Genomic DNA, 22252 nt, shown 5'->3' with positions numbered 1-22252 from the left:
TGTTGAAATCAGGTTGAGAAAACTTAGTACCTATACATAATTTTAACTGGTCTTTACATATTTTGATAATTATAAATAAAACCTTTTCAAGTATTTTTTTCAGGTACAGGCAGCTCAAATGTATATAATTTAAGTATATTAATTATACAATCCTATGGTTTTTTTTTTCATGGGTACTAATTTTCAATGGGTAAATACTCAAAAATAATTAGCAACGTTTTTCAATTAATAACTACATGTACATGTAATTTAAATATATTAATTTATTCAAGATCTTCACCTATTCAACCAGAAAACTATAAAATTGGTACCCAGGACTGTCTCAAAAGAATTTTAATTTAACAAGACTAAGCTATTTCCTAATTCTAAACTTCTTTAGTTTCACCAACAGCACGTGGATATTGTTGTATAAGTATTCGTCTATTGTAGTCTACTTCTTTGGCTTTAGTATACAACAGTACACCTATCGTAACAATAATAGTTCCTAAACCACTTAAAAATGTCACTGGGTTCCCAAATAATATAACAGATATCCATATCAGGAATGCTCTCTTTACTGTATTGGCAACACTAAAAAAGAAATAATTTTATTTGATTTGTAAAAAGCCTTCAGATTGTTTGGGTCTCTTTGGGTAACATCGGTTATTTTGTATGAACTAATTTGGTACTGTGGCGTCATTGACCCCTACTGGTCCACAGAACACCATTCAAACAATCCCAAACTAATTAATGATTATGAATCAAATCTAACTTTGGACTGGAATCAAATAGAAAATTAATTACAAGGATTCTTTTGAAATTATGGTTTATGCCTGCATAACAAACCTTAGGACAACTTACACTCGTTCATTAACTAACATTAACCAATGGTACTATGACATTATTAAGGTCTGCACTCCACTATTCAAATAATCCCAAACAAATGTTTTAATAACAAATCAGTTACAGTAAGGCTAAAAAAATGTTAGGTTCTCAGGCACTGCAGCATCCCTAAAAACCCTCCCGCATCTGCGATTTTTAATATGGTAAAATCTGGAATTTTCATATCCAGTCCGGAATCGACTTTTAATTAGTTATGGAATCATCTGAATTGACAGAAACGTAAAAAAAAGTATGATGCGAATGAGGTTATTATTTAACATTGATCATTAAAAATGAAAGTTCGTCTCGTGGCGGAGAGATGGCTTTTATCTCATATTCCAGTAAAGTTTTAATGCCATGGAATATTTTATTTAACTTCTCAACATCTAGTACATTTACAGAATTGTTCAGTTCGATGAAATTTCTCGAATAAAAAGAAAACTTGGTTCTGATAAAAAAAAAAAAGCCTGCCTCCCGCATCATTTTTTTTAAAGTGGCCTGAGAACCTAGGTAATTTTTTTTGTATGGCCTAATTGTAGTAATATTTGGACTGTCACTCATTTGAAATTAAATCAAAAGGAATGTTTCAAATTTTTTTTATACAGGTTTTACTCAATAACCTGGCTTGGGCCGTTTTACACTTTTTGTAAGTGTACACTGTGCAAACCAGGTTATTTCATATAAACTTTTCAAAAATTAGAAACATTCCATAAAAGAATTTGTCTCACTTATCAAGTGCCATAAAAAGTAAGCTGTAGACAGCAATTTTCCCACACTATATCTTATCTAACCAAATTTTGCACTGAATTATATGGATAAGAAGCCAGTTTCTTTGGGATATACACCTTTATAAAGGGAAGTAAAAACATACAGTACAAAAATAGTGAATACTTTTCCCCAAATGGTCATTCTTATTTCAAAATACTGCAACAAGCTGTAATAAAAAATCTAGTTACAAAGCCAGAAACTAATTTCAAGGCCAATAAATTTGGTGTGAATTGTAAATTGAAGATTTTGTCATGCAGAATCAGACATGCTGACACTTTATATGCATTCATCACATTTCTTCTCAAAGATATAAGCAATAAAAGAGGTTAGGAAATAGACAGCTAAGGGGAATAAACCATACAAGTACACAGGTTACTTCTAAGGGCAATAACTCTAACATATAAACCTACCTATGTGTAACAGGAGATATATACCCCATCAGTACATAAGCTGATATACTTTGGAAATGAAAACATATGCCATTAAGTATATAACACAACATCATGGTAATGTCTAACTGTTTACTGGCAGAGTCCATATCTATCATAAAAAAACAGGCTGGAATCTGCACTGCAATTGATGATATACTAGTGTAAAACTGTAATTCAGCTGGTCTGAAAATAGAACATGTGAAAAAAGGTAAAACCAATAGATCAATGGCATGGGAGGGAAGCAAACTTGTTCTAAAACAAATTATTAGGACTTAAGATTTTTTCTGGCAGCAGCATTGTTTTATTCATACATTCGGAATCCATTGATCATTTGTAGTTTTTGTTGTTGTTGAAGTATGGTTGTCAAGCTGTTGTTCAATTTCTTTTGCTTTGGTACATGTATAAAAGGAAGAGACTGTTATATGAGTGAATACTTCTCCATGTTGAAGATGAAAAACATTGTTTTTTTTTCCATTCCCCGTGCTTTTATCCAGGACAGTTGTCAAATTTTTTTTCTCTATGATTTGGTCGTTTTATCTACTTATTGGGCATCTTGATATTTAGGATAGCATGTTAGGGAAAATATGATATAAACTAATAATAGGAAAAATTTCATGATTGATTGTTGTGTGCTTGCGACGTATTGTTGATATAATCTGATTGCTTGAAAACGATGTTGTAATGCTTCTTACGGACAACTTACAAAATTTACACCATTACAGATGCCAAGCACATAAATGTTCCTGAGGAATCATAGAGGAAAAGGTTTCATAACTTGTGAAATTTGAATATTGCAAAATTTCAACTTGCATTATTCAATTTCAACATCATCACAAATTCACAGAGGCTTCTTTGTTATAATATTGAAATCAAATAAATTGAGTTGATATGCTGAATTCAACTGTCACTCGTAATGAAACCTATAATTTCCCCTGAAAACATTAAATAAAAGCAATGAACTTGATATATCATACATACGTGTATCTATATTTTTCACCACTAATCAATATTTTAGAATAAACATTTTGTAAACTGAAATATAAAAGTAAAAAAAAAGCTTTAGTTGAATAAAATTTATGTCAAATTTTAAATTATACACAACACAGACAAATATAGAATTAAGAGCAAAAGAGAATCATTAACACTAAAAAAAATACTTTAGCATTAAGCAATTAAAAAGTATTGCATAAAATTAATAATCACAAAATCAAACAGGCCTATAAGGCTATAAGTCTCTTCACATGACCATGTTAATGCACGAGAATGGGTTCCACACTCCAAGTCAAAAGGAAATGGTTCTTAATAGTGAAAATACTACAATCTTATCACCAGAAACATCTTATAAATAAATTATGACACTTAACTATTCCTACACTACCATGTAATTAGTAATAACACACAATAAGAAATTCTGTAAACCATTGTATCATATTGTTGTACCAGTAGTAAATCATATGATACAAATGGGTATTTAATTTTGGATGCTTTCAAAGATAAGAATTCTGGATAACTGGATAAAAATATATTAAGAACAAGACTAGCTAGTCCCATTTTGGAAAAAAGAAAAGAGAATGGAACATAACAAACATAGTAACCATACCATTCTGTTAAATTAGTAGCAAGAGCTGCCGCAAATCCTTTGATATTGAAACTAAGTTCATACGCTGAACAAAGTGCTAATCCACTCATAATAGGAATGAGAGACATAAAGGTATACATCCCTGTATACTCTCCAATCAAAACACGTGAAATGAAACATGTAAACAAAGGGGCAGAACTCTTCACTGTTTCTGTAAATGATACTGCTACAAATTTCAATGCAATGAGACCTAGAACAACAGTTGAAAACCTGAAACAGAAAAAAAAAGTAATCAGTAATCAGTAGTGATACTCCTGCACTTCACTTTTCAATATATGATCAAAATATGAACAACATCATATAACAGGATGTAATTGTCCAAGCCCGAGATCAAAAATGAAAAAAAATAATAATCAAGTAACTGTCAAAAGTACATGTATTTGCTGAATAAAGTATTAAAAAAACAAGTTTAATGGATGGACAAACACACATTGAAATTGAAGTTTACCCCCCTCCTCCCTTCTGGGCAGGGGAAATAACCATTTACAGGCAATTTATTGAAATGCAAAAGAAATCATAACATTCAGACTGTTAAATGAAGGTCTCCTTTTTTTTTCTTTAATATTAAAGTTTTTGTTTCATACACGTGTCAATGATGCCAAGATAAAGTCTATGACATATTTTCCTAATAACAAAATCTACATCTACATTGTTTTAATGAATGTTTGAATCGACTCTTACCTCATGGAACCCACTAATATCATATTTTTCCAGAAATTTGGAGGTTTACCTTCCCGTAACACAGGTTTATAAAACCCAAGAGGAAGGTACATTTGTAAAAAACCACAGGTGGTCGTCATCACCATCTGCATGGCTCCTGAAGAGAGATTTAAGCTTGAGATATGAAAAGTTAAAATTAGAACATATTTTCTTACATGTAATATGTAGTAAATATGGAAATTTTAATAAGAATTGTCAGTGCAATGCATGGCCCAATCAACACAAATTTTTCGCCCAGAATTCAGTGATATAACAATACAAAGCTGCACTAACACAGAATGTACAGCTATCTATATCTATATCCATATCTATTTTTCTATCTATATATATACAACGTCTCAGAATGTGACAACTCTATTCGCTACACTGCTCCATCGGATCAAATTGATACAGGGAAGATATGAAAATGTATAGAAAGGTCTGAAAAATTCCCAACGATGTTAGAACTGTCAAATTTGCAAATTTTTGGTTGTTCTCTCCGCGGGACTCAAACTCGTACTGCTGTGACATCCATGGCAACACCGCCTGCACAAAGTCCAGCGCCCTAGACCACTCGGCCAGCTAGGCTATATAAAGAATATAGCTTTCACTGACCGGGTCATTCCTCCTGGTAGGATTAATCTAGGGCTCTAACTTGGTACACGATGTATGGTAGTACGGGACAGTTCATCTAGGTGTTATTGTGTAGGATAGAGGATCAAATTAATGATGCATGTCACAAATCAATATTATACAAACGTCTCAGAATGTGACGAGTGGTCTAGGGAGCTGTGACATCTATGAAAACTAGATGAACTGTCCCATACTACAATAAATCTTGTACTAAGTTACAGCCCTAGATTAATCCAACAAGAAGATAGTGCAGGCGGTATTGCCATAGATGTCATAAATTTGACAGTTCTAAAATCATTGGGAATTTTTCTATAAATTATGGCAAATATGCAAAAATTAGCACCCTCAGAAAATTATTCACTTTATAGTATTACATGCAGTATTTTTTTGTTTGTATGTGTCAAATTAAAAAGCTATTTTAGCATCAGTCATATCAAAGAGGTCTACATGTACATTGAGGTGTCAATTTTTAGCACATTTCTACATATTCAAATAATCACTATGATAAATTGTTCATAGAACAATTTAATGATTTGAATCAATCACCTGTGATGAAGAGTATGCACCACATCATAAGTGGTAAGGAATTAATTTTTGGATTTTGAAGAAAAATATTTACTCAATACATGTAGATTTAATCTTACCTAAAACAGCTGGATCCCCTTTCAGTGTAGCAAGAATGTACTTGTTGAGGAACAGGGTGAAGGCACTAAAAATGTACCATAGAATAAGAAAGAAAAATGCCCTGACATTACACAACCCAAGTTTTTCATCATCTTCATGTTTCTTCACAATATGTTTGGTCCCAGAGTTAGTTCTAATGGCATCCATTGAATTTTCCAAATAGAGAGCTTCTTTGGATGATGTGGAAGACTCAATTTCCTTGTTGGATGTCATCATTTGTCAATGGTGAACAACTTTTGGGTTTTTCATTACACTATTACTCCATATTCAATAGTATAAACAAGTATCTGGAATAAAATTAAAGTTGTTTTTTTTTTTAGGAAAATCCATACTTCCTTTATCAGATACAAGTACATGTACCACAGGGAGTTCATGTACATTGTACAACTACAAATGTTGTGCATGAATTTAATTTTTTAGCATGGACTGAAAATTTTGTGATCTTGATCTGGATTTTTATGTCATGTAAAGTCTTAAGCTAAATATTTATCTTAAAAAAATCTGTTTAACCTGAGTATTATTTGCATAGTGCTTGTGTGCTCTATTACTTATTTGCCATGGGTGTGTTCCAGGACCTAATCTAGAGGGAGAAATTAGCAGAAACTTCTCCATGTTTGTGCTCGCTTCTCCCATTTGCCTTTGACAGAGAGAAGTTTCTGTAATCGACTACACGGACAAAAATGTAAATACTGTTATTTTTGAACAGAATTTACTCAAACTTCTCTTTGTCATCGATGTCAGGTGTTTGCCCTATATCTCTTTCCATCAAGGAACTTTACATAATTTAAAGTTAGAGTAAGAAAGTATTTTTCTATAAATTTTGATTAGGTATATAATCACAGAAATCAATTATTTATACGAAATGATACTATAATCCAATGGAATCATTTAAAGTTCTATCAGATTCCGGTCTTAAAAAAATATGTCTGCCTTTCCGTTCTAAAATCATCAAGCTCTGCCCAAATTCTTGTCATGCTCTATTTCAGTTGTAAATGTCAACAAAACAGAGAATCCCTCGTAAAATGATCAAAACTGCAATAAAACATGATTTTCCATAAAGTAAATGGCACCAACATATAGGAAAATTAATCTGAACTAGGTACATGTATGTGTGGCATGCATAATTTCAACTTGAAAGTTGTTAAGAAATGTTTGAAGTGATGTACTCTACGGTTTGCTAAATATCCAACTTTTTGAACATCACATATTTCTTACCCTAAGTCAACATATGATTACCCAAATAAAAAAGAGGAGGGTTGCAGAGTCAGAAGAAATACAGACTATAAGATACACTGTACACTTCGTCTTTAATTGTGAACACCAAAACAGTTGCAAAAATCTGTTTGGTCAGACAAGACATCCACTAGACTTTGCTAGATCACGTCTGATCGAATGTCTAGCAGATTGGAGACCATTATTCTTCGCAGAATAGGAAAGGTGTGACAGTTTTAGGTCGTATCAGACAAAGTTTTTGAATGTCTAACCGAATTTCCTGTTTGTCAAATGGAAATTTGAATTGGTCTGGTCCAAATGTATGCACCACAATGTGGTCCACATGTACTACAAGTGTCGTGTTTCCACGTAACAGAGACATGGCGAAATAGTGACTAAATAAAACAGAGATAAATCATATAGAGGGATAAAGTGAAATGTAAGAAAGTGAATGATATACTTTGATTTGAGGCCGTATTTCCTTAAACAAGAACAACTTCTGAAAAGATATCCGCCGATGCAAGTTGTCGTAATCTATGTCTGATTCACGCTTCCATCTAGGATAAGCGGTCTTGCCTGACAACCGTTTTTACGAACCTGCTTGATCCCCAACGATTTCCGGGGAAAATAAAATACAACACGAGTTAGGAAATCCGGGTGATTAGTCGGTTGGTAAAACTCCTCAAATTTTCTCTGAAGAAAATATATTTTTCCGGGTATCAGACTGCTATTTTGGGGTAATTTTGGATCATTCTTATTATGAAAAATAATAATAATAATACTAAAAAACTTATAGACAAATGCATATAGTAAAATAAGAGACCACATGTAAGAAACGCGGGGATCATTTTTAAGCTATGTCAATTTATAAATGTACTGTAAGTTTGAACTACGGTATTAAGAAAAAAATGACAATAACATGATATATTGAAGAAAATCTAAAATTCTAAAAATTCCCTTTTTTACAATTTTATAATAATTGTAATCACAAAAGGAAAATCTAAGCACAAGTAGTGATCAGATATGTTAGATACATCATTCCTTAGTTATACGAGTTTAACAGTGTCGGTATGCTGGGAATGAGAATTTTGATGCTGAACCCAGTTTTCTAGGGGTGGGATAAAATTTCATTTTTTTTTTTTTTTTTTTTTTGGAAAATTTGTTCATGGAAACTAGTTTGTTTTTCGTGCTCTTATTATGTATGGAATCAAATTATCTATCGTATAATACCAAATTTGAGACGTTTTGGTTGAGCAGTAACCTTAAAAGTCGAATTTATGTGACATTTTATGGGAAAATCCAAAATCCAATTTTTTTGCAATTTTTGAAAATTCGGACTATGAAAATCGCCACAAGTCATAAAAAGAACCCCAGAAGTATAATTGTGACAATACTAAACAGAAAATACCATAATAAACCATTTTTACTGAAGCATAAATAGTATAGGGGTTTTTGACAATGAAAAAATGTCAATTTAAGCGATTTTTCGGTGCAAAGGGTACATAATTTTCATTTTACTCAAACATCCTAAGTGTTATTGAAACGTTTTGTACCATTAGAAAGCTGGGATATTTGGCTGCGTGACGATACTTACATATGCCAATTTACTTCGTTTTGTAGAAAGCAGACGATAGAAGAATACAAAACGAAAATAATGCATGGATTTTTGCCTCAACGAGGTATAAAAAGTGGCCCAAATGTGAATGGGAGTTATGAGGGTACCTAAAAATCATATTTTTGTTGATGATGGTGGTAATCTCAGTCTACGTACTAGCAGTATACTGGAGACAGAGTGACGACAGGGTGGCTAGATCGGAGCCAGAACAATGGATGAGTCCAAGTGTTGTGACATATGCTTACCTGCGGGGTTTTCTTCGAAATGCTAGCGTATTAAATTACGTGCCGGCTAGTACAAAACAGGATTCGCTCGATTAAACAGACGTTCTTATTCTGCAATGCATGAAAAATTATCACTGGCTGGACATTTTAGCCTCAATTAAGCATTTAATCAATTGTATCAACATGGTGAAAAACTCCAGATTTCTGCAATTAAGTTTTTTTCGAAGCTCTACCGCCTATGGACTTTTACATAGGGGAAAAATCAACGAAACATGGATATCCAAACTAAGATAGCCTAATGTTTCTGCTTTTTTGTAGACTTTTTAGCATACTTGGCCCAGATTTGGAGGTGCCTAGCTTCAACTCACTTATTCAGTGCTAATGTAAATTTGTTAAGGTTGAAACTATTGTATATTTAGTGATTAATGTATGTAAACATTAAGCCTCGTCGGCATTAAGCTTAGCGTCTATTTCTTTCTTGTGAGTTGTTACTTCATCCCTCCCTGCTACATTGTGCTGATGTGATCAGATTCGGAAATCGTACAGTACAACAGAAATAGACAAAATTGTGTTGGCGATCATTTCATAGTATTCATCTAAAATTGCGGTTGCATATTTACAATAAGCATTGATTATATACTCTAAGAACTCTATATACTATCCAGGGACATAGACTGATGGTGGTGGGGTTGTTGTCTCTTTGATATATTATATACTCCATACATGTACTCTCGTTTTATGATCATAAGTGTTCGTTTATGTAATTGGCGGGGTAACATACGCGTACTACGTATACATAAAATTGTTGAAAGTGTAATCAAGGGAACCAATGTTATAGCGGTAATCAAAAGAATGTAATCCAGGGACAAAGACCAGACATGGAAAACAGACATACACAACAAAGAACATAAAGTAACTAAAATCATACATACAAAGTAACAAAAGTAAATGAGCAACTCGGACTCCACTAAAAACTGGTTGCATGGACCAGGTGCACCGGTAGGGTAAGCGTCTTCTGCTTTTCTAGAAACACCCGCCGAGTTGCTCATAAAAAGTCAAGTCCGGGGTAGACAAACGAGGAAAGGAAAACTATGACCCGTTGAATAAATCAGTTTTCATGGTGCTGATGGATACACCATAACGATCCACGAGTTCATGATGACGACCATAAAACTTCTGTAGTGATGACTTCAATCTTGTAGCAACATAACCCTGTTCCAGAAGCCTATTTGTTAGAGTTCTAGCGCGATACAAAAAGTCTGCGTAGTTTCGGCAAGCTCTGGCATAAAGTATGAGTTGTGATATGAACACTCCATACGCAGGAGCCGTATCATAGTTTTTAATGCTATTATATTCAGATAGTAGTCTTGAACTGATTGTCTCCAAAAGATCTTTCGAATTTTTCAGGATCCACATTGAATTAATACCACTACGGGAGTAACAAGAAACAATAGCACAGATTTATGGTTTTCCACAATCTCTTCTTTGGAGAGAGTGGTAGCAGTATAGGTCTTATTACTGCTATTATTTTCTACGTCTACCTCTGATAATAAACATTGGATACAAAACGTTTTGTAGACAAAAACAATGTTGTTTTGGGCTTTGTGTGCTGGTACGACAACATATTTGTCATGTATAGTAGACAATGTTTTTGCTACATTGGGGTATTTGAAAACTGATGTAGCCTGATATACGCGTATAAAAATAACCGATACGTCTATATATGTACGCATTTATCTCGATAGTATTTATACGCATATATTTTTATACGCGTATGGTACACCGCCAATGATATGGACACTCAGAATTGAAATAGACCATGTGATCGTGGTTGGGCGTATAGTGTTAGAGAGAGGTAAATTAAACTTTCTATATATGTGAGAAACTTGAAGTCCATGTTTTCAGAATGCTATGAAGATTTTTGACGATGCATTAATTCACTGCATTTCTGTTTGGTGGCATATGACAGACTGGGCAGGCCCAGGATTTCAGGGGCGTGAATGGAAATAAAGATTGAATGAAGCAAGACGATGTCTACGATTTGAGAAAAAAGGGACATACACCAGGTCCGCCCTATGAATACTCATTTACTCAGGGTATGTATAGAGGATTTGAAAAGACGGGTGTCCCATGATAATTTTGCTCCCTTTTGCCTTTGCATGAAATGAACAAATAAGTGAACCAAACAAGATCTATAGAGAGGTTTCAAACCCGGACCACCCACCCCAGACCTGTACATTTCATTTTATCGTTGGATAGAATCATCTTTATTCCTAATTTGTATCAGTTTTTAATTGTGAACACAGTTTAAAAGTTATGTTCAATTTTAATTAAATCTATCTATCTATCTATCTATCTATCTATCTATCTATCTATCTATCTATCTATCTATCTATCTATCTATCTATCTATCTATCTATTTTCTTCGCAAATTTAACAGTTCTAACATCATTTGGAATTTTTCAGACCCTTCTATGCTTACATTATGGTAAACATAGCCAAGTCCAATATAAAGTTTCCAATAGAAACGGGTAGATGAAACGCGGTTCCAAATGAGGAGAGAATTTGTAATATCTGTAGGGAAGAAATAGGAGATGAATTCCATTATCTGTTTATATGTCAAAAGAAAAGAGTGAAAACCATGTCAGAAGTTCATACTTAAGTGTTATATACTTTAAACCCGACAGAATACAAACTGAAAGGAATGTCAATGTTCTGTCATGTTGAATTATACAGAAACTTGTCAAATTTTCTAAAAACTATGACCCGGTTTTTATAATATGCAATATCTGGTAGATGTATTTGTATTGTTTATATATGTATTTATTGTGTCCTCTTGTACACCTGTTTGTCTGAGGTTTATAAATAAAATCTTGTCTTGTCTTGAGAAGTAAGTTATTTAGTTTTCTTAATTTTGAATGAAAGACCCTTGGACGCTATAGTAATGTAGCATTGTGACATGTTCTGATTTTGCGGAGCTACAAAACGGCAATGCCGTATCATTTATATTACAACGAAGCAATACCGCGTAGCCCGTTACGAGTCATACGATATTTTTTCTTGTAGCTTACCATGGGGCAAATCCAGGGTTTTTTGTTCAATGAAATACACCAGAATTGTCCCTCTTATACCTTGATTATATACTCCTACGTTATGTCAGTATATGGTAATTCTCTAATAAACTATAATATTAATTCAAAGGTCGAAGATAAGTATTCATCAACTTTCTTGGAACAATACCATGTCTGGTATAGATCCGACAGTCGAGATCGATGATAATGGTGGTGAGAGAAAGAAAGGCAGTATTTTGAAAGTACGGGGCTCCGAATGGGACTCCTGTGGTTTTGTACTCAAAATTCAATTTTGTGCAGACAAAAGTGAGATTTGTTCAACAAAAATGAATACAGATTAATAAAATTTATAACATACTACAAATATATTTTTTTTTCACACAAAGTAATCTTTCAGTGGACAAAAGTTACTTTTGCATGACAAAATTCATTTTTGTATCACAGACTTTACTTTTGATAACTAATTTGAATATTGGGTAACAAAAGGCTATTTTGTATGCAAATTAGTTTAGTTTGGATTCTGTGAAGTAATTTGCATACAAAACTGAGATTTATTATGATAAAATAAAATTTTGTCACAAAATTCAATTTTGTGTTTACAAAATTTAATTCTGTCATAACAAAATCACTTTTGCATGCAATTTAACACAAAATTCACATTTGTGTCACAAAAGTAATTTTGTGTCACTGAAGTCAATTTTGTGTGCACATCCGAAGGAATTTGTAAACTAATTTGCATACGAAATTGACTTTTGTGACACAAAAATAACTTTTGTGTTGAATTTTCGCTTCTGTCTCCACAAAAATCAATTTTAATTACAAAATCACATTTTGCATACAATACTTTGTCTCACAAAATTGACTTTTGTTATTTAATTTCCATATCAGGTAACAAAAGTCAATTTTCTATGCAAATAGATTTATATTTGCAAACCTATTTGACAAAATTGAATATTGTCAAAAAAATGAATTTTGTCTACAAAAATTAATTTTGTCATTACAAAATTGAAGTGATCATAAAACAAGTTTGTATAACATAGTTTTGTACGACAAAAATGATTTTGTTATGACATAATTTAATTTTGTGTACACAAATTTGATTTTGATTACAAAAAGATCCCATTCGGTGCCCCCTAGAAAGTGGTTACGATCGAGTTATTTCAACAAATGCAAAATCTTAACCAAAAGCTAAGTGAATTCACACTGATTCCAGAGCTTAGGATTATTCCAATAAATAAATCTGAATGCATAAAATCAAGGGTAGATCTAGAAATAATAGAAATAAGAAACAAAACAGCATTCAAGGTGGAACGAGATATTTTGAAAGGGTGATTTAGGCTATTATTTGTGAATTTTTCTCCAAACTTTACACGAAATTGACCAAATTTTCCTAACAAAAGGGGTTCAGACCCCTGACCCCTTGATCCACCTCTTTAAATTATCCAACAAAATCTTCCTCCCTTCCTTATTGAAAAGATTTCAAGCTCATGCAGGTCATTATGTGATTTTTTTTTCTGGAAGACTTTAAAATGTACTATAAAAATTGTAAACCCCTTTCAAAACCTTAATAATATGATACAGTTTGGTACTGTAAGATAACAAGTAAAGATTTTCCCTACATTTTCTTCTATTAAGTGAAGGACTTAAATTTAGATTTATATATTAATCCTTGGTTTAGTTTGTTAGGGACGTGGTCCAACAAATCAAATTTCCCGCGGATTTAACTCCGGATGGCCAAATCATGTTCGGGAATTCTCGGACATTGTTTACGAAAAATGGCGTCCTCGAAACAAAATGTAAATGTGACAGGTAGATGCCAGGATAATACCTTTCCAATCTTTGTTTGCTGTGTTCATGGCAGTAAGTGAATTGCAATAGTGTCTTTACTTATATTCTTGTAGAAAACTGTACAATACGAGTTTTTTTTCTAAAACCATGCATGTTACATGCTGATTCAATTTCAAATGTGCATGCTGCGAATCGAATGACATGTCCATGTGCATCATGCAAAATGATTTACTTTTGTTTTTGTTCAAAAATAAATATTTTTATCGACCCATTCATATCACAGGTAAACTCGATTGTATTAATTTTATATCATCATTGCCTGTCTAAACAAGAACTATATGCACAGAGAAATTTAAATATCCTATTAAAACTGTGTAATTTTGTCTATTTAACTAATTTGTGTGATTGGAAGTTTTGATATTAGTGTTAAATGATTTCGTGTTTGCTTAAAGATAATTCCAAAGGGATTGAATGAATGGTATCTGAACCATTGAACAAAATAATTCCTGTTTATGCATGGTGTACAAAAATCATACAAAAAAACATTTTTTTTATATTTGCATGATGAGCGTAAACAATAAAATTGCTAGATTTTCATCACATAGTCTAGTAATTCAATATTTCATGGTCTTGATAACTTTAAACCCATGTTAAGCTGTGAGATTTGATAAGACATAAATTTGATTTATATTGTTAACACTCGAAAATTATTTGACAAGTACAATACTTTTGTCAACAAGAAACCAATATTAGTGTACAAAATATTCCACCTAGTTTGCTTATGAAAAACTTATCTTGTTGACTGATCAGATTGTAGCCATTTAAACAAAAAAGTCAGGCTTTAAAGTATCTAAGTGTTTGTAGATGCAAATTGTTTTATTACAGATTAGAAGCATTCCTTGATCAAAGGAGTAACATACTGTATATAGGTATTGGGATAATGAAAAAACATGAATGGAAGTAAATTATTTATTCCCTAAAATAGCAAAATGAGATGATCATGATTTTACAACTAGGTGTTTGGAGCTATACTTTCAAATTAATCGCTGTTTAGAACAGATAAAGAATATCATAGTGAGCAATGTCACGACAGGTAATCCCACCTGGTAGTCAGCCCAATGGGATGGTCAATCAACAAACCGCTCAAGTTTTGGAAAATCGACTTGCCACTGCTGAAGAAGAGACAAAGAATTTGATGGATCAATTAGGGGGATTTGGGTTCAGTAAAAGTAAAGCTGAGGGTGATTCATCTTCTGGGATAAAGGTTCCAGTATCTCCGTACAAAGTCAGAATGGCCAGTAATGATGTTCTCAAAGATAACTATGAAGCCTTGGTATCTAGGGTCTGTAAAATGGAAAGTGTGATTCAGACATTGAAATTAAACTTATTAAATATTCAGGGAGAAAAGGAATTAAAAGTTAAATCTAATGATGAATTTGAATACAAAATGAATGTGTTGAAACAGACTTATGAACAAGCGATATCAAAGTATAAAAGGGAAATGGAACAGATGAAAGAGGATTTATTACAGGAAAATGAGGACAAAAATAAGTTAAAAGAAACAATTAGAGAATTGAAGTCAGCTCTGGAGGATGCATCTACAACAAGGGTAGGTACAAAACATTTTTTTGTACATTATACATGTACTTGTACAGGTTTTTTTTTTATGATATTTCATGTTGGAAGAAACAGGTACAAATGTACGGCAGTGCACTGTTCATGTTTTTTTTTGTTTGTTTGCCATGCTGATTTTGTAATATCTATGTTCATTGTAATCTCATTATTGAGGAATTAAAGACATGAATGAATGACCTCCTACAGAACCAAAGGTACATGTACATATTGGCATGTCCATTGGCAAAGCTGTATAATTGATTTAGCGTTCATTTATGTTGTACAAAATGTATATTATTTGTTTGACAAAAATTAAACCCATCTATTGTTAATTTTCATGTTAGGCCAAGAAAGAAAGAAAAAAATAGGGTAGATAAAAATGGAGAGAGGGAAATTATTTTTACATTGAGTAATGGGGAAACAATTTAGACTGACAGTGCTTGAGCCATAAAGTGTTCAGGGTAGACACAAAAAAACTAATGTATTTAGGGTAGCAGGAAACAGACATATTATTTTTTTGCCTTTCATACTTTTATAAACATCTGCATTGTACAAATATACCTGTACATACAAATACATGTGCATGAAAAATTATTTTTGTACATTTCCAGAATCAAAAAAATTTCATTTTAAATTTATACACAATAATAAATCATGTTAATGTGGTTGTCATTACAAGTCTCCTCTACATCTAATAAGTACTTTTCATGATAATTTGCTGAAATTCTTTACAGATACTTATGAAATTTTGCAGTTGCTACCAAACCAGTGGTTTCATTTTGATAAGATAATCCCCAAGTTGAATGATGTGTATGAGTTGCTTTTAGCAATTAAGCCACAAATTATTAAATTTGTTATAATAAATGGGGTAGCTTAAAGGTAGATTCACTAATTAAATGGTAACCACTTCACGGAATTTATACAATAATTTACTTTGAAGTGTCAGTTTGACACAAGTATAAACATCAGCTTTGTTTCCACGAATCTTCAATAGTTCCTAGAGTATGGTCCGATTTTCTTGGAGCCTTTGGTTCATTTGGGGATGTAGATTTTGTAGGTTTTGGTCTTCATGCACACTGTATTCTGATATTCTTACTACTTCATGTACAGTACTTGCTACATGTACATGTGCTTGAACATGTAATTGTTTAGAGGATTCTTCTGAAGTAGTAAAGTAGATTTGAAAGACTGATAAGTTTCAAAATATATGCATTTTTGTTCAAATGACAAGTTTATGTGTGAGGATAAGATGTTTGATAAATGACTGCATATACTGTGCACAAGATTGGCACATTCAACTTGAAGTGTCTCACATCATATGTGAGTTAATAATGGACATTTAGCAGTGTGAAAAAGTGGATTAAATAAGAAAATCTACAAGATGTATAAATAGCACTGAAGAAGTACATTTACATGTTGCAATTTACATTTGTATATACACAGCCATTGAGAATATAAAAATTTACATTCTTACATTTCTGGAACAGTATGTTCATGCAGATCTTCAAATGAGTTTAAATGAGATTGAAATAATTCATGTTAAATTTTCTAAGGTGAAAATGGTAAGTTAATTAATTTTTTTTTAAATGGTTATTCAATGGGATGGGATATTACTTGTAAATCTTGATACACTGTGTGCACAGAGACTACAGAAATTTGGGTGAATGATTTCACTGCATAGGATGTACATGTAGCACTACAATCTCCCTAAAAGGCATATAGGCAATTTTTTGCATAAGTTTTTTATGTTACCTCAGCACTTCAGTGCACTTGTAACCATACATTTATAGAACTTTATACATGTACATGTACTTGTTATGGCAAATATGCATGTTATTAAACTATGGTACATGTATGAATGATAGTCAGGACACTGCATGTATTTCAAGATGATATTTCATATATATAGTACAATACAGTAATTTAAGTTGGAAGTAATGTACACATTTTTCAATTTATTCCCCTTTCATTGTACATGTAAGTATACCAAATAAATTCAACCTTTGTAATTTCTTTTCTATGCAGAATTTTTTTTTTGGAAAAATACCATTGGGCAGGTGTAAAATTTGGAGATGTTTAGGCTATATTGTCTACGAAAAATTTTGACGTTTCTGATATTGGCAGATGCCTTATGGTGTACAGTGTACTTACATGTAAACCAAGAGTAATTATTCCACAGAATTCCGGAATTCTCTATGTTGAATGTAATAAAATCCGAAGACCGTTCTGCATTTAATTGTTTACTTCCGGGATTTTGAAATGTTTTGTTACTGTGCAAAATCATTCATCAAATGCCTTTTTTTAACACTTTTGTCATGTAAAAAATAGACACTTGTCATTTTGTAACACCATTTTTACACAAAAAGATGTTTTGCTTTTAATACTGAACTCAACACTTTGTAAATGGCAAATCTTTTTGCATTTGAATAGTAGGCTAGGACCCAAGATTTGAGGGGACTCCTTTTTTGCATTGAAAGATATTTACAATATAGTAATAAATTTACATTTAGGGAATTTATTTCTTGCAGTAATGTGACTGGAAGGATAAAATGTGTTAAATATTTTCATTTTAACACACTAATAATTATCCATCCTATCATTAATAATTTACCATTTGTAAACAGGAAGTGAAGAGCAGTGATTTTAACCAAGTAAAATTGGCAGGAAAATTCAAATTGATTAAAGTGTCTAGTTTTTGGAATTCTTGTGTTAAGGAAATTATTTTCTTAAACTGATATTGATTTATTTTTGTATAATTGTTATGTAGGATAAATACTCTGTTAATATAGCTTTTGAAAGTAAATGCACATTAACTTTTGGATAGATTTAAAATCAGGGAAAAAGGGGAAATGGAACAAAAATTTCAGTTTATACATATTAAAAAAGGACATTTTTTAATAGTATTTTAAATGCAATGAATGATCTCAGTTCTATTTAACATCATATAATCTTTGAAATTTTGTAAGTGCTGCAATTGACAGATTGCTAAATATGCCAAAATAAGCACCCTGTAAAAATACCTACTATATGGTAATTGAATGTCAAAGGATTTTTTTTTAAATGAGATGTTTTTGATGTCCCTAGCTCAAATCGCATGCCTCTTCCAAGATTACGACAAAATGCTGATAATTCTAATAGATCCCTTCATGGTAAGTCAATGAGCATGCCTGACATGCATGTATGCTTCTGTGAGCTATAATCACTCAGAGTAAATTCAGTAAAATAATAGGACAAAAATGACAAGCCTGTGGTGGAACAACAATAAAATGTAGATTCAATGAACATACAATGTACATGTATGTGTACATGTACACAGCAGGTGTGTATCTGCAGTGGTAAAGTTTAGGAAGAAAATTTGAAGAAGGGACCACTACACTGAAACCTGTCTAAAGGTTGCCCTTTTTAACTGTTAAATAATTAGGTTTAGAAAGGTGTTAGGTTTACCAAGATTCAGATGCATTTAAACTGATATACATTTTAGCTCACCTGGCCAACGGCCAAGTGAGCTTATGCCATTACTTGTTGTCCTTTGTCTTTATTGTGGACAAATTTTCGAAATTTTCTCCTCTGAAACTACATGTACTAGACTAACTGGAGGTAAACTTGGCTTGATTGTTCCTTAGAGTATTGTGCACAAAACGACCTTTGGGATTTATGATCCATGAAAAAACATGGCCACTGTTAGTTAAAATAGTACATTAGGGGTCAGAAGGCAGTTTTTGCAAATAACCCAAAAACCATTGCCTTTAGAAAAATTTTTGCGGGGTAATATTGTTCAGCATCACGAGATTGACTAATGGCGAAATTTTCAAAACCATTCGTCTACTGATGTAAGAGTTACAACTCCTGATAGAATTCTTGAAAAAAAAATTTTCCACATGTACAACTTTGAAAATCTTGAAAAGATTTATGATTATTTAATGAAAATAAGCATATGAGTTCTTTAGTGTATTGTGCTCGAAATGACTTATGATTTTTACTTGTTATAGATATGGCTGCCTGTACTAAAAACGGAACACACATGAAGGGGTCGGAAGACAGATTTCTGAAAATAATTCAAAAACTATTGCCTTTAGCAAAATTCTGGTTCAGGTCATAAAAATGTTTTTAGAAGCATTTCCTGTATTTGTCAAATCAGCCTGTCTCATTCATTAATTTTTTTTTTAAATATTCAAATAAGCAAATGGTTAACCAGGTGAGTGATTCAGGCTCTCTTGAGCCTCTAATTGTACATGTATTGTAAAGGAACTTTGAAGTGTGTCTGGTTTAGACAAGTTGTCCGATTATTCAGGGTCTGGTTTAGGTAGGTTGTCAGATTATTCAGGGTTTGGTTTAGACAGGTTTCACTATGTTTCCAGTTTCAAAGAAATAAAAAAAATTTAAAGGGACCATTTTCACTTTCATAACACGTACACCTAGATTTACATGTATACATGAAAAAGATAGCCCTGGCCTTCCAAGTACCAGGTCCCTATAAGCATCAGACTTCAATGTACATAAACATATACACTGTGTACATGCAGTAAGCCTTTCATTGTTAACTACCATTTTAGCATGTTTTATTACTTTATAATACAAATTACACATAATTTGAAGTCTATTTACTGACTGACTGTCACTTTTTGAGGCCCATATTTCAATGTTAAAATCCCAAGTCCGACAGTAGATTTCCATTAGCTTATCAACATATATTTGAACAATGTATCCATGGGATATTAAATTTCGAATTCTTTTGTAAATGAGCACTTTAGGCACTGATAACTGAGTGATAAGTAAATCTAGGTCGCTGCGAAGCATGTTTTGGGGATTATCTAAGTATCAATAATTTTTAACCTACTATAGCCAAACCACTTAAATTGATTTTCTTATGTAATCACTTCATTTTAAGAAATTTTATTACAGACTAAATACCCTCAAATGTAATTGAACATGCATTCTTGGATCAAAATTGCACTTAAGTTCCTATAAGACAATCTTAGAAGTAATCCTGACCACACCTCTGACGTACATGTACATGTATAACTGATTTAGTTATAGTGTGTGCCCATCTTTAGAGAGATATTTTACCATGTACCACTGTTGTTCTGTCTGCTTACATGTAATAAAGAAAGAGCAGGCACAAATACAGAAAATTTTGAAAGGGGGGCCCAAATTTTGCACAAAATTTCCTTAAAGACTTAAAGAGTGGTTTCAACCCAATGTTAATGTTTTTCTCAGTTTTTTTTTTAAATTTTGAACCATGTAAACTATTGATGATGTAATGTTTCAGATATACGAGTAGTCATTTTTTCTAATTTTTTTTTTAGGACTTTGATTTAAAACTGTACAAGTAACTATACATCTGTATATAATCTATACGGAAGATACAGGTACTTGTATGGTATAAATTATTTGACCAATTAGATGTAGAAAAAATGTTTTTTTCTAAGTATAAAATATGAGGAAATTACAAATTTTACATGTACATTTTGCTCATGTATGTTTACATTTGGCTTCCAAAATTCTGTAGCCAGAAAAATGGCTAGCTACATGTACCATTTTCAGAAATTGCAGCCAACATGGGTGCCAATTTTTTTTTTTTTAAATATGACAGTAGGTCCACTGATGAATTATCTTTGTCAATACATTGTACATCAAAATGACTTACAATCATAACATACATGTACCATAGCTTCACTCTTGAAAGCAAGTGTTTAGCTCTTGTTTTAGCCAGGATTTAAAACCATTAGTCACTTTTTATATGCAAAATTATAAAGTCCAGAAAAAGGTGGTGTTTAATTTTACCTGGACTTTATATTACTATATTCATATAGTCCTTGATTTTAAAGCATTTTGTAGTTGTAGATATACATTAGAAGACTTTGTACACTTAATATGATTGTACATGAGAACACAATTACAGTCATACACAAATTGTACTACAAAAATGTATACAAATTTCTTAAATCTATCTTCTTCCTGTTTTTCTGTGTATGTATGGCAATGTATTTCTCAAATAATTTTTACAGGTGTCCAAATACATGTAGGGAAGTGCACAAAACTTGAAAAATTACAGATGTATTAAAGTTTGAGAAAATTCCCAATTGTTTGTGGTGTCCTCAATTTTAATGACTTTGATTGAAGTTGCCATGGAAGAAAAGAGTATTCTCGGACTCAAGTATTTTTTAAAACTTTTTGTGGCACCAGGGCCTGGACTTTTCCAAGTTTTGAATTAGTGGTCAACTTGACATTCTTGGGGAAAATCAAAAGTCCACTATGAATTGTCAATAAAAATGGTTGAATGTACGAGACCTATGTATTTCAAAAGCCTTAGGTCAAAATTGAGGGCCTTGTACCTCCGGCCCCTCTACTTTGAACCTTTGCTACATGTATTACTAACAACAGGATATGCTGAGTTGACGGCTCATGCATGTAAATAGACCATCTGGTCTTTAGTTATTTTAACAGAATTGGGCTTATAAATATTCCTAATGCACAAAGTAAATAAGAATTGCATTCACATTTGGACTCAAAGTTTAAAATTCAAACTCCTAGATTAGGCATACATATAACAGTCTTTAATACTACATATATTCAAGTGGTAACACATGCCATGCAGGTATCATGTATATGTTCATAATATACAAGTATAAATTTGAACCCCAATATGTTAAATGCTGAGAAACTTAAGGAATAATTCGTGGAAGGGGTAGATTTGTACTCATTTTAACATTGGTTTGGCATTTATATTCTCATTTAACACCTCGCTGTCGCTCGGTTTTAAATAATCAAGTATAGATGCCGTACTTACATGTATGCTAAAATGAGCACAAATCTACACCCTCCATGAATTATTTCTTTTGTAATATGACAAATATGGTAATTTTTTTTACAAAAATTTCCTTAGGCATAGTCAAAATAATGGCTGTTTCGTTTAACCTCCCCATATGGAAGTTGGATTAAATTTGTATATTTATGTTCGTATGTGTTAAATGTGTGTATTTATATAAATCATCGCATAAACCTTTATAAAT

General features: G+C 32.3%; 2 protein-coding genes across 7 annotated transcripts in view; one reads left to right on the top strand and one right to left on the bottom strand.

The window, feature by feature from the left end:
• Window positions 1-241: 241 nt before the first annotated feature.
• LOC148601032 (solute carrier family 35 member E2A-like) lies at window positions 242-7526 on the bottom strand. Its single transcript, XM_088554502.1, has 7 exons — window positions 7388-7526; window positions 5676-6002; window positions 4381-4516; window positions 3661-3909; window positions 3039-3092; window positions 2040-2243; window positions 242-570 (listed from the first exon to the last, which is right to left on the bottom strand). Exons 2-7 carry the CDS (start codon window positions 5929-5931, stop codon window positions 366-368), a joined length of 1104 nt encoding a protein of 367 aa, XP_088410628.1. The 5' UTR covers window positions 5932-6002; window positions 7388-7526; the 3' UTR covers window positions 242-365.
• A 6042-nt stretch (window positions 7527-13568) lies between these two features.
• Window positions 13569-22252, top strand: part of LOC148601031 (uncharacterized) — a 36308-nt gene continuing 27624 nt past the window's right edge. For all 6 annotated transcript variants that reach the window (XM_088554598.1, XM_088554597.1, XM_088554596.1 and 3 more), the window contains exons 1-2: window positions 13569-13697; window positions 14511-15234. In XM_088554598.1, coding sequence (XP_088410724.1) covers window positions 14707-15234 — 528 coding nt within the window. In that variant the 5' untranslated portion in view covers window positions 13569-13697; window positions 14511-14706. The remainder of the gene's footprint in view (window positions 13698-14510; window positions 15235-22252) is intronic.

Source organism: Perna viridis, chromosome 12 (assembly GCF_037379345.1).
Source record: "Perna viridis isolate PV_CMFRI_1.1 ecotype Kerala chromosome 12, ASM3737934v1, whole genome shotgun sequence".
In the NCBI taxonomy this organism is placed as follows: Eukaryota; Metazoa; Mollusca; class Bivalvia; order Mytilida; family Mytilidae; genus Perna; species Perna viridis.
This window is presented reverse-complemented; position numbering and strand designations above follow the sequence as displayed.